This window comes from Bos javanicus, chromosome 21 (genome assembly GCF_032452875.1).
Source record: "Bos javanicus breed banteng chromosome 21, ARS-OSU_banteng_1.0, whole genome shotgun sequence".
Lineage (NCBI taxonomy): Eukaryota > Metazoa > Chordata > Mammalia > Artiodactyla > Bovidae > Bos > Bos javanicus.
In genome coordinates, this window is record NC_083888.1 from 29894295 (window position 1) to 29907256 (window position 12962).

General features: G+C 52.9%; 1 protein-coding gene across 2 annotated transcripts in view; it reads left to right on the top strand.

The window, feature by feature from the left end:
• The window catches only part of ADAMTS7 (ADAM metallopeptidase with thrombospondin type 1 motif 7), a 62437-nt gene that overhangs the window by 7619 nt on the left and 41856 nt on the right, over positions 1 to 12962 (top strand). For both annotated transcript variants that reach the window (XM_061394667.1, XM_061394668.1), the window contains exons 2-6: positions 1974 to 2329; positions 4426 to 4591; positions 5705 to 5901; positions 11195 to 11278; positions 11618 to 11742. In XM_061394667.1, coding sequence (XP_061250651.1) covers positions 1974 to 2329; positions 4426 to 4591; positions 5705 to 5901; positions 11195 to 11278; positions 11618 to 11742 — 928 coding nt within the window. The remainder of the gene's footprint in view (positions 1 to 1973; positions 2330 to 4425; positions 4592 to 5704; positions 5902 to 11194; positions 11279 to 11617; positions 11743 to 12962) is intronic.

The window sequence follows — 12962 nt, forward strand, 5'->3', positions numbered from 1 at the left end:
GACGAAGTGATGTCTCTGCTTTTTAATACACTATCTAGGTTTGTCATGGCTTTTCTTCCAAGGAGCAAGCATCCTTTAATTTCATGACTGCTGTCACCATCTGCAGTCCACAGTGATTTTGGAGCCCAAGAAGAGAAAATCTGTCACTGTTTCCACTTTTCTGCCATCTATTTGCCATTTAGTGATGGGACCAGATGCCATGATCTTAGTTTTTTGAGTGTTGAGTTTCAAGCCAGCTCTTTCACTCTCCTCTTTCACCCTCATCAAAAGGCTCTTTAGTTCCTCTTCACTTTCTGCCATTAGAGTAGTATCATCTGCATATCAGAGGTTGTTGTTTCTCCTGACAATCTTGATTCCAGCTTGTGATTCACCGAGCCCAGCATTTTGCATGATGTATTCTGCCTAGACATTAAATAAATAGAGTAACAATATACAGTGTTGCTGTACTCCGTTCTCGAGTTTGAACCAGACCCCTATTCCATATCTGGTTCTAACTGTTGCTTCTTGACCTGCATACAGGTTTCTCAGGAGACAGGTAAGCTACCAAGAGGGACAAGAAAAAAAAACTTTTTCTTCTTTTTTTAAAATCTCAACACAGTTGCAGGTATCTTGAAATAAGGCTGATGCTCTTCACTACTTTGAAATCATCATAGTTATTAAACTTGCCTTTGGATCTTGTTTAATGCATTAGGAAAGGAACACATGATTTCACATCTACTTTTTAAATTATTTTGACAGCTTTAATTCAGTATAATGAATTTCCTTGGTATTCCTATACATTTAATCTTACACACTTAAAAACATTTTTTTGAGGAGTCCATGGCAGAAAAAGGTTAAGAATCAAGACTTACTGGGAAATCAAGCAGACAGAATGACTAGGAGAGGATTCTGCAAATTTTTCCAGCCCTGGAATCTTTTCATTTAACTCTCAAATGTGAAAGAAATAAACTAGAGCTGCTTGGTTGAAATGGTAGTGATGAGGGGCCAGGGAGCCCTACCTGGGTGGTCCTTCTCTGACTCTCCATCTCAGGAGGCCTGGAGATGTGTGCAGAAGAACCATCAGGCACTTTAAAAAATCCATCAGGCTAATAATAATCTAATAATCATAATTGCCATCATATTCAGTCGTATTCATCGTATTCAGTGGGCCAGGCACTGCTATATGTGGAGTAGATCAGTTCATTTAATCTTCAGCCCCCAAAGTGCAAGTTACGATCCCCTTTCTACAGATTTTACACAAATACTTAGAAACTACTAGTTTCCAGACATTCTTGAACACTTAAAATCTTCAACAAAGACTAAAGATTCTTGCCCTCTCAGAGTTCACACTGGGAGGAGATGGAGAAAGAAAAATAGAAAAAAGAATGCAGATGTTAAGTGATACAGTATGTGAGACGTGCTATGGGGAAAAATAAAGCAGGGAAGCGGGGATAGGGAGAGGCGGGGAGTTGCAATTTTAAAAAGAAGTGAGTAAGCTTTGGGGAAGGACCTGAAGGAAGTGAGTGCTTTATTGTCATGTGGGAAACAGGGAAGCGTGTTCAGGTGGAGGGAACAAGAAAGCAAAATCCGGAGGCAGGGGCAGCAAGGAGGCCAGTGGCCGAATGGAGGGAATTCGGGAGGTGTAGCTGAGATGAGCTCGGTCGTCCCTGGCCATCGCTAGAACAGTTTGCTGCTGTGTGTGAGCTGGGAGCCACTGCAGGGTTTTGAGCAGAGAAAGGCTATGGATCTGACAGCTCTGGAACGAGTCCCTAGGACTACCACGTGGAAAGCTAATCATACTGGGGGAGAGGGACCCGAGATGGTCACTAACGGAAGCAGGGAGACTTGTGAAGAGGTTATTGCGATCACCTGGGTGGAGACTGCGAGGCACGGAGCGGTGAAACAGCACAGGTGGTGGGTGTTTGAATCCCGGCACTCGCACCTCAGCGCCCCCTCGGCCGCTGCCCACTCCGTCTCGGCTCTTCTCCCTGCAGGGCACGCCGCTGATGGCCGGGCGGCGCTGGACATTGTGCACCCGGTGCGTGTGGATTCGGGGGGCTCCTTCCTGTCCTACGAGCTGTGGCCCCGCGCGCTGCGCAAGAGGGACTTGTCCGCCCGCCCCAGCGCGCCCACCTTCTACGAGCTGCAGTACCGCGGCCGTGAGCTGCGTTTCAACTTGACCGCCAACCCACACCTGCTGGCGCCCGGCTTCGTGAGCGAGACGCGGCGGCGGGGCGGCCTGGGCCGCGCGCACATCCGGGCCCGCGCCCCCGCCTGCCACCTGCTAGGTGAGGTGCAGGACCCCGAGCTCGAGGGCGGCCTGGCGGCCATCAGCGCCTGCGACGGCCTGGTGAGTGCGCCGGGTGAGCTGGCGGGACGTGGGCCCACCCCATCCCCATCCCCTGCCTGGGCGAGGACTTGTCTGCCGGTTTTGGCCCGTTGGAGTTCCCCCTTCCAGCCTCAGTATTAGCACCTGTAAAATGGGGTGGACAAGCTCAGGCCTCTTTGTTCTCTAGGGCAGCGGTTCTCAAACTTTAAAGCGAACCAGAGTCACCGAGGCCTAGTGGAAAACCTGATGCCCCATAGGGTAAATGGGGGGAGGGGGTGGGGAACTTGCATTTCTGACAATTTCTCAGATAGTGTTGAAGCTGTCACTCCAGACTTTGAAAACAGCTTTTTGTTTGTGGTGTGTGTGGACTAAGTAACTCAGAAAGCAGATGAGTCCCTCATCTTCAAGGAGTACCAGTTATGACTTTGATCGCGCAACCCCCGCCCCCACCCCGCTTCCCTGGAGAGCAGGCTTTAGCCTCCAGGTTTTTCTGAGTTGAGGTAATGCTGGCAGCCACGTGCAGCCCTAATTGCCTCCCTCTGCTTGAGAGCAGCTCCTCTCCAGGCAGCATAGGGCTCCTTTTGCTCCCAGCTCTGGAGGGTCGGGTGTGGGAGGAGTGGGGGTGGGTGGGGGGATGGGGGCACATTCTCAGCCATCCACTACTCCCTGCAGGGAGCCTCAGCTCAGATTGCTCAGGAAAAGCCATAGCTGTGGCAGGGCACGGGCTCATGACATATAGCCCACCTCACAGGCTCTAGGGCCGTTGGTCCCCAATCTTTTTGGCACCAGGGAAGGGTTTCGTGGAAGACAGTTTTTCCACAGACTGGGGGTAGGGGGTAGTTTCAGGATGATTCAAGAACATTACATTTATTGTGTACTTTATTTCTATTATTATTATTATTACATCAGCTCCACCTCAGATCATCAGGCATAAGATCCTGGAGGGTGGGGACCCCTGCTCTAGGGTATCTGGGCCTTTGAGAGCCCAGCTGCCTGGGAAAGTCTCATTTACAGGAGCCTGTACTTCTCCCTTTTCATATAGTTAAATTAATTTTGTTGCGCCTGAGCGACAAGTACACATATGGGCATTGTTCCCACTTTACAGATGAGGGAACAGGCTCAGAGAGGAACCTGCCCAAGGTCACTCAGTTATCCAGTGGTGGAGTCAACGCAGGCCTCCAGCCCCTAGAGCTAATGATACACGATCCAGCACTCCAGGTTCTCTGCCCTGAGTGACCCAACTGGCTGACTTGGAGCCAATGAGGAGGGGTCTGAGGGAGGAAAAACCTCCCATGTTGGAGTCCTGAGCTTCCCTAGTAGGTGGTGGATTGCTCAAAGATACTTCCCAAGGCCCCTCCTTCCTCTGGCCTCTCTGAATGCCAGCAAACATCCCCGAGACACCCCTTTCAATTTCCCTTCTCTGGAAGATCCTGGGACCAAGGAAGAGGGTGTCCTGGTGGCAGTGGGTATCTCCATGGCCATCTTGTTAGATTTGGAAGGAAACCCATTTCTTCCTTCCTTTCTTTTTTTTTCTTTTGGTAATCAAATTTCTTTTTATTGAGATATTATCAAAATATTAGTTTCAGACAATTTGACACGTATTTATTAATATATTGTAAAATGATCACAATAAGTCTAGTTACAAATTTATGTACATATAGTTTTTTTTCTTGTGATGAGAACTTTTTATCTTTCTTAGCAACTTTCAAAAACACAAAACAGTGTTATTAACTATAGCACTGTGCTGTACATTACTAACCCAAAGCTTTTTTTCCCCTTGGTGTTAAGTTTTTAATTGTAATTCTTGCTCATCTTTGGAATGTGGGGGATGCAGACCTATTTTGTACTTATGGGCTAAGGGGTGGGGTGGGTGTATGAAGCAGCTTCCTGGGCTGATGGCTTCTGAGCTCAGCCTAGAAGCCTTTGGCTGGTAAGGCGGTAGGGAGGGATGTTCCAGCAGAGGGTACAAAGTGAGCAAAGGTCTAGAGGGAGGAAGGCACAGTGTGTCTGGGGTCAGTTGGCGTGATGGGCTCTGCTGGGCAGGACAGGCCTCTGGGCGTGGGGGAGGGCAGCCGAGTGCCAGTCCTCCCCGTGTGACCCTGGTGCTTCTTTCCCAGAAAGGTGTGTTCCAGCTCTCCAACGAGGACTACTTCATTGAGCCCCTGGATGGTGTCCCCGCCCGGCCTGGCCACGCCCAGCCCCACGTGGTATACAAGCGCCAAGTCCCTGAGAAGTGGGCAGAGCCGGGGGACTCCAGGGCTCCAGGCACCTGTGGGGTGAAAGGTGTGTTTCTCTGCTATCAGCTCTGGGGTAGGGGATGAGTCTGGGACATGGAGGGGCCTTTTTAGAAACCTCTATTAACACCCCCACGCCCAGCTCCTCTTGGACTGAAGGGACACAGACAAACCAACAGCCGCATCATCATAGCCTGTGCCCTCTATGTGTGATGGGCCTGAGGCCTCTGCCTGTTGGGCCTGCCCCAGCTCATCCCCTGGACTGACTCCTCTCACCACCAGCTCATCTACCTCCCTACCTCAGGGCTCAGTCTCTCTGTGTCCCCTCCCTGCTCCCTGCCTGTGACACCTCTAGCTGTGGCAGCCATTCTTCCCTGAGTGTCCAGTCAAGGCTGGGCCATACACAACCTCAGCAGTTCAACTAGGCGGGAATCTCCCTCCCCTCCCCACTCTGGTCTTACCCCAGAAAAACTGACCTCTGTTATTGGGGACCTAGAGTGTGGCACCCAGCACCTCTTCTGCAGAGTGGCCAGTCTGTGCTGGGCCAGTCCAGGTAAGGAGCTGCCTGCTAAAGGCTGCTGGGGTCTATGGAATGCTCCAGCTTCACAAGCTGCCCACGGCTAGGGACTCTGTTTCCTGGGACAGATATTCACCGGGGCTTGCTTCTTGCCCTCAGTTTCCCCAGCTTCATAGATGTGCTTCCTCTTCTGATCTTGCGGGGAGCCTGGAGCAGTGGGGCAGATCTCCAGGGGGGTCAGCTGGCTGGGGTCTTGGCCAGCCTCCCCAGGCTGGGGGTTAGGTTGAGAGGTCTGTGTGAGCTGGGAGGTACTTACCCCCCAGCGGGGGTGGATCAGCATAGAGAGATACGGGCCCAGGAGTTCGCCTAACAGGCTCAGTGCTTCACCATGTTCATAGCCCCATCGAAGTCATCCTCTGAGGCTGCTAGGCTTATCTTTTTATTGTCAGGCAGCCCCAGGGTCAGACAAGGGAAGTGACTAGGTCAGGGCCACACAGCACAGGTCTGGGGCAGAGTCACACTGGGAGTAGGCCCCTTGTCTCCGATCCCGCTGACCCAGAGAGAGCTCACTGGGGAGAGGTCCTTGAGACGTGTGTCCTGGGCCAGCCTCCTGGCAGCTAGCCCCCACCCCTTCTGGGCCCACAGAGTTTCCAGAGCTGGAACCCCAGCGGGAGCGTTGGGAACAGCGGCAACAGTGGCGGCGTCAGCGGCTGAGGCATCGATACCAGCGCTCGGTCAGCAAAGAGAAGTGGGTGGAGACCCTGGTGGTAGCTGACGCCAAAATGGTGGAGTACCACGGGCAGCCGAATGTCGAGAGCTACGTGCTGACCATCATGAACATGGTGAGGCTGCCATAGGCAGCGTGTGGTGGGGGGTGGTGAGGGCTGCCAGGAGGTGGTGTTGGTGAACCCCAAAGGTATATACCCCAGGCTCCATGCCTGGTACAGGCTTCCAGCTCCTGAGTCACTGGGAGAGAACCTGGGCAGATGTGAGACACCACTGAAGGTCATGGCACCCCACTGGCTCAGCAGCCTCTGCCCGCTGCTAGGACCAGAGTGAGGGGAGGAGTGGATGAAGCAACCTCGACCTTGTGCCTGCCCGGAGGAGCCTGTAGACTGGCTGGCCCATCCACACCACTCTAAACAAGCACCTCCCCACCCTGTGCTGGGACCTGGGCTGGTCACTGGGGATGTGGAAATGCCCAATCAGCCCAGCCCCTGCCTGAGCCATCAGCAGGCATTAGAGTTAGAAGGACCTGTGACCTTGGGCAGGCCACATTACCTGTCTTAGCCTCAGCTTTCTCCGCTGTGAACTGGGGATGACGGTAGCACTTGGGTGGTACAACAGGGTTGGCATACTTCTCTTGATCCCATAGGACAGTCGAAATAACTAGATCCCATGAGGGTGAGTGACTTGCCCAGGTCACAAGGCTAGGCCAGGACAGACCTGGACAGGAGCCCCGATCTCCCAAGTCCTCCCTGGGGCACTGTGGCAGGTCGAAGCTGGTGATTCCCACTCCTTTAGTGCCAGCCAGCCCCTTCCAGCTGCTGCCCCAGATTGTGCAGATGGGAGGCCTCAGGCAGCCAAGCTGCTTCCTGTGCCCCTGGGGAGAAGAGATCTCTGCCCTTGGCATTCTTAGCAGGCTACCCACTGAACAGCACGGTTTTCCCTCTGGGCTGGGTGAATGAGAGCAGGCCGGGTGTGTGTGCCCTGCAGCTGATGTGGCCAGTGTCATGTGTTGTGACCTCCCCCATATCAGCCTTTCACCCCCAAAACACTCAAGGAAGTGTATGCTCTGGGTCATCTAAGGTCTGGCCACTTCTTTTATAGCCATAAAGCCAAGGGTCAGAGAAAGGAAGGGGCTCTGTCTGTGGCCATCATGCCCCCACTGCTCGAGTCTGCATTGGTAAGCTCAGCTCTGGGCCAGTTCCTGCCCGACTTGGCCACCCATGTTGGCTCCCTCCTCCTAATGGAATAAAGGCCATAGCCTTCTGCCTGGCACCTGAGGTCTCTTAAGGCCCAGCCAAGCCTCCATTTAGCCTTGTCTGCCCAGGGAGACAAGCCACTAGCCACCAGGGTTCCAGAGGGGTTGTTGCTGGACAGCAGGGCCCTGCTCCTTGGCTGGGGTGGGGTGGGGTAGGGGGGCAAGAGCAGGTTTCCAGGCCACGAGATCCTCCCCTTGCATGCTCAGCCTGAAAGAGGCCTAGGAGCTTGGCTGGAGTCACCAAGGCTGGGTTCATCAGCCTCACTTTTACTGAGTGTTCCATATGGGACGGTATCAAGCCCTCCAGGCTCCCCCATGACATCCCCTGTGTGCCAGGGATCAAGGATTTGACCCCAGAGCAGGGCCCCTTCCCGCCTCCCTGTCTAGGCCCACAGGACATGGGCATTTACCTTGTGAGCCCCACCCTGGAGGAGGGAGGGCCTGGCTTTCACAGTCACATGTTCTGGACAGTGTCATAATTTTTGTGAGCTGACAAGTCCAGCATTGGTCTGGACAGGGTGGAGGCACCTATGAGGCTAACAGTGCTGGATACCCGACAGGGAGACTCCAGGAAATGATAGGGGCATGGATGGCAGGCAGCCAGCCTCCAAGGGGGGCTGGACTGGATGTTAGGACTGAGGCTTCTGAACACCTGCTACTTGGCCAGTGTTCCACACCCAGAGCCTCGTCCAAGCCTCAGCCCCATTTTGTAGTTGGAGGAACAAAGGATCAGGCAGTCTAAGGAACTTCTCAAGGTCACAGAACTGGTGAGTGGCAGAGCTGGGACCAGAGCTCAGAGTTATCTGCTTCCAAAGCCCCACTCGGTCCTCTCTGCCTCTTAGCCTGCCCCAGAGAACGATAGCTGGATAGCTGTGGTGTCCAGAGTGTGCTAGAAGGATGAGGGAACAGGTTGGTGGGAGTGAGGAGAACTTATCCCCTTTTTCCTCTGGAGCAGATGTTCATGTAAGGCTGACATGAGTGCTGAGTGTCAGCTCTGTACCAAGGACATGGTGATGGATGCACAAGAATAAGATCCCAGGCTTGGGAAGCTCTGCCTTATAGCATTTCTCAAAGAATATTCTGGAGAGTACTTGTTCCAAGAGATGCTAATAAATGTTCTGTGAAGAAAGATGGCACTTTTGAAAGTTTGGCAACACAGGGTTAAAAAAAAAGTAACAGACTTTACTGCAGTACTCCTCAGAGCCTCCAAAGCTGTACACGTTTAGAATCCATCCGCCAGAGAGGAGGCAGGCAGCACTTTCCAAACTTAAGAGCAGAAATTTGATGCAGTCAGATCTGGGTTTCTGATCCCATATTTAGCCTCTCTTGGAGCCTCAGTTGCTCCATCTGTAAGATGGCGATACTTATGCCTGCCTGAGAGGTGTGAAGATTAAGTGAGCTAAGGCACGCGATGCTCCCAGTGCGAGGACCATGTGTGTTAGGCTCGGTCAGTGTTAGCTGCTGCTCTTGTGGCTACTGAAGATCTGCTCTTCAGCCCCACAGCCACCTTCAGGACAGCCTCACCCTCTTTACCAGGGCCTCCTACAGGTTACCAGTTTGTCAGTGTGCCAGACCCAGGTCTGAGTCCAGGAGCTCAGGTAGGTCTATTCCAAGCATAACAAGAGAGGTCCCCCCATTTTTGCACCTCCAATTCTGTTCATGTCCTCTGAGGTCAGGGGCCCTTTTTGAGTGAGTGGCTCTTGTCATACTGTTAGCTCACTGGGAGCTTGTAGTCACTGGTAACCCCCAGATCTTACTTTCATGAACACTGCCTACCCCAGCTTGCTTTCTGGGCCTGCACCAGAATAGGGGGACTTCCCTGGTGGCTCAGACAGTAAAGCGTGTGCCTACAATGCGGGAGACCTGGGTTTGATCCCTGGGTTGGGAAGATCCCCTGGAGAAGGAAACAGCAACCCACTCAAGTACTCTTGCCTGGAAAATCCCATGGACGGAGGAGCCTGGTAGGCTACAGTCCGTGGGGTTGCAAAGAGTCGGACATGACTGAGCAACTTCACTTTCACTTTCCTGGGTATAGTTTATCTAGTTGAGATAACCCAGGCCATACACCCTGACCTCAGGCTGTAAACAGACACTCACAGGTTGGTTTAGTCAACAGTTAATGACCCTGCCTTCCTCCAGTACCTCCCAGCGTGTTTCACCTCCGTACTTCTTGGGAGACAGTGAAAAATGTTCTAGACAGTGGGGGGACTTTGTGGTGGCAGGAAGCTGTCCTAGCCCTAATTCAGGACATAAGGTGGGCTAGTTGCTAGGACAGGTCTTAGCAGACCCTCAGGGGCTTCTCATCCTTTGGAGCCTCTTTGTTGGGGTCTGCTGCCAAGCTCACTTGCATGTTGTCTGCTGCTGCTGCTAAGTCACTTCAGTCGTGTCCGACTCTGTGCAACCCCATAGACGGCAGCCCACCAGGCTCCCCCGTCCCTGGGATTCTCCAGGCAAGAACACTGGAGTGGGTTGCCATTTCCTTCTCCAATGCATGAAAGTGAAAAGGGAAAGTGAAGTCGCTCAGTCGTGTCCTGCATGTTGTCTAGGAAAACTTTTTTCTTTTAATTTGATTTTCTCCAGGGGACTGTTTGCATTTTTATTTTTATTTTGAATGAGATAATGCATTGGAAAAAACAAGCGCTCGAGCTTCATTCATTCATTCAGCAACTGTTTCTTGAGTCCATAATGTGCTAGGAACCTGGACAGATCAGAGGGAGCCCATGGAGCTTATGGTCTGGAGGGGAGAGAGATGTTACTGAAACTGATAAATGTGAGTGTATGATGGAGGGGGTCCTAGAGAAGACAAGTTCATGGTGGTTTGGGAGTGTTGGGTAGAGAAAAGGCTCTCAGAAGACATGGTGGAGGGGCAAGAGCTGCAGAAAGGGTAAAAGATAACTTGGGAAGGTGTTCTAGGCTGAGGGCGCAGCATCTGCTAAGGCCCTGTGTAGGAAGGATCTTGGGATTTTGAGAGAAAGCCAGACAGAGTGGTTAGAGCCAGGGAGTGAGGGAGTTTGAGGAGAAGAGTGAGGCCATAGAAGTGGACAGGGACCGACCACACAGGCCTGTGTACCAGGCTTAGGACCTTCCCTTTACCTGTGGACAGTGAAGACCCACTGGTTTTAAGCAAAGACATAATGTGATTGGGTTTGCATTCAGAGACAAATGGCTGGGCTGCAGGGCTGCAGATGGGCTAGAGGACAAAATTTTGGAGGCAGAATTGGTTGATGTTGGGGAGGAAGGGGGGAGGAAGGAAGTGCAGAGGGGCCCCCAGGACCCAGCATGTGCATGGAGGTGAGGGAGGCACATTATTACATCACTGACTTCACCATTCCTGACCTTGAGCTCTGAAAGTATGATTCATCCCCTTCTCAGGGGCTTTTGTGCCCTCTTAACAGTACATGTATTCTCCATTCCTATTTGAATATATTTTTCTCGATGGAATTGTTGAAAGCCAACTCAAAACTGATATGTCCTGACATCTCTGCCTGCTGGGAAATTGACCCCTGTCTCCACTCATGGGCTGGCTTCTTCCTTGTCCTGAGGGAGCTTTAAAAGAACAGACAGCTTTACCTGCCATTTCCCTGCACCTTGGCACACTGTCCATCTTTGGGGATGGGCTTCTGCCTTGGGGCTGAGTGGGGTTAGCTCTGGGGGACTCTGAGAGGCCTGCACACCTGCCCTCTTGGCCCTATGGCTGTCAGCCCCAGGGAAGATGGGCCTTGCCTGCCTCCATCCCTTCCCCAGGCTGTGCCCAGTTCCTGCCTCATGAGAGGGCTCACTCCTGGGATGCTGGTCCCAGCCTCCCCAGGGCAAGAGGGGGCAGCAGGGCCGATCCAGCCCAGGACAGAGGAGGGCCCTGAGATGGGCCAACCAGCCAGCATCTGGAGGTGCAAGCTGGGGAATAGGATTCCAAACAGGTGCTTGGGACCCCAGAGCCTGGGAGGCCCTCTCGTCCCCTCCAGGTTCTGCCAATGCTGGGCTGGGGGAGTGTGTGTTCAGGTGTGAGTACTTGCATGTATGGGATGCACGCACGGTGTGAGCTCCCCTGTGTATGAACGTGGGTGTGCATCCCTCCAGGTGGGTTGGAGGTGAGCAGAGGCTGCCTGTGTTGTATGTCTGAGGTGACAGCCTGACCCTTATTTCTTGGGTAGGTGGCCGGTCTGTTTCATGACCCCAGCATCGGGAATCCCATCCACATCACCATCGTGCGCCTGATCCTGCTGGAAGATGAGGAGGTGGGAAGTCATGTGACCTTACACTGCCCCCTGGGATGGGCATCACCTGCCAGAGTCCTCCTGCCACTCACCCGAGCCACCTTGTGTGGAAGGGCACAGCCAGGCCTTCCTTGGCCCAAGCAGTGTCATCTGTCACCCCCACCCCTGGCTGACCCTCTCTTAGGTCCCTCTGGCAGGTGCCTCTGGGAGGGGTGGTCAGACCAGAGACTGGCCTGGGGCCCACAGGTCTGCCCGCTGCCACCTCTGGGCCTCTGTCCCCCGCCTTCCTGTGGAGGAGAATTTGGCCTGACCCTTCAGAGCTCTGGGGGAGGCTTCAGTGGCTGTGCTCTCTGCCTGCAGGAGGACCTGAAGATCTCTCACCACGCAGACAACACTCTGAGGAGCTTCTGCAAGTGGCAGAAAAGCATCAACATGAAGGGGGATGCCCACCCGCTGCACCATGACACGGCCATTCTGCTCACCAGGTACTGGCAGCTGGGAGGGGAGGGGCCTGGGGTGCAGCTGGGAGAGCCTGCATGGGAGGGAGGTGCCACCTGACCCTTGGGGAGAAGCCCCAGGAGTGGGGCAGACATGGCCCTGCTCTCAGGAGCCTCATCTGGAGGAGGGTTTCCACACCTTTGATCCAAGACAGGATTTCAACAGCACTTGGGGAGAGCTTTTTACTGTAAATATTCATTGTGAGCTGTTCATTGTGAATTCTCATGCAGTTGTCAGAAATAATACAGGGAAGTACCATCTACACTTCATCCAGTTTCCCACAGTGGTAACATCTGGTGTGAAAATGAAAGTGTTAGTCCCTCAGTTGTGTCCAGCTCTTGGCGACTCCATGGACTGTAGCCTGTCAAGCTCCTCTGTCCGTGGAATTCTCTAGGCAAGAATACTGGAATGGATAGCCATTGTCTTCTCCATGGGACCTTCCTGACTCAGGGGTTGAACCTGGCTCTCCCCTGGTGGCTTAGGTGGTAAAGAATCTGCCTGCAGTGCGGGAGACCCAGGTTCGATCCCTGGGTTGGGATGATCCCCTGGAGAAGGAAATGGCAACCTACTCCAGTATTCTTGCCTAGAGAATTCCACGGACAGCGGAGCCTGGCAGGCTACAGTCCATGGGGTCGCAAAGCGCTGGACACGACTGAGTGACTAACACTTTCACTCCTGCATTGCAGGCAGATTCTTTACCATCTGAGCCACCAAGAAAGCCCCCAACATCTGGCATAACTGTAGTTATATCCCAAGCAGAAAATTGACACTGATATGATCCACAGACCATACTCAGGTTTCACTAATTTTACATACACTTATTTGTGTGTGTATTTAGTCTTCTGCAATTTTATCACACGTGTAATTTCTGTATCCATTGCCCAGTCTAGATATGGAATGGTTCCATTAGAAGGATCTCTTGTGCTGCTCTTTTATAACCAGAAAATCTTACTGCCATACTTCCCCACTCCAACATGACCCCAACTCTGACAACTCCCAATCAGTTCAGAGGCAGTATTTTTGAACTTGAGGTGGAGTTATTAATATTTCCCTTTGCTGAGCTCCAGCAGCTTCTCACTGGGGTAGTAACCCAAATTGTCTGTGCATGGGTCTGCTCCCCAGGCCCAGAGAGGTGTCTTGTGTGAATAAGGGTCACTGCTTCCCCGAAGGCTCATGGGCTGGTCTGAGAGCGATGGGAGGAGCATCC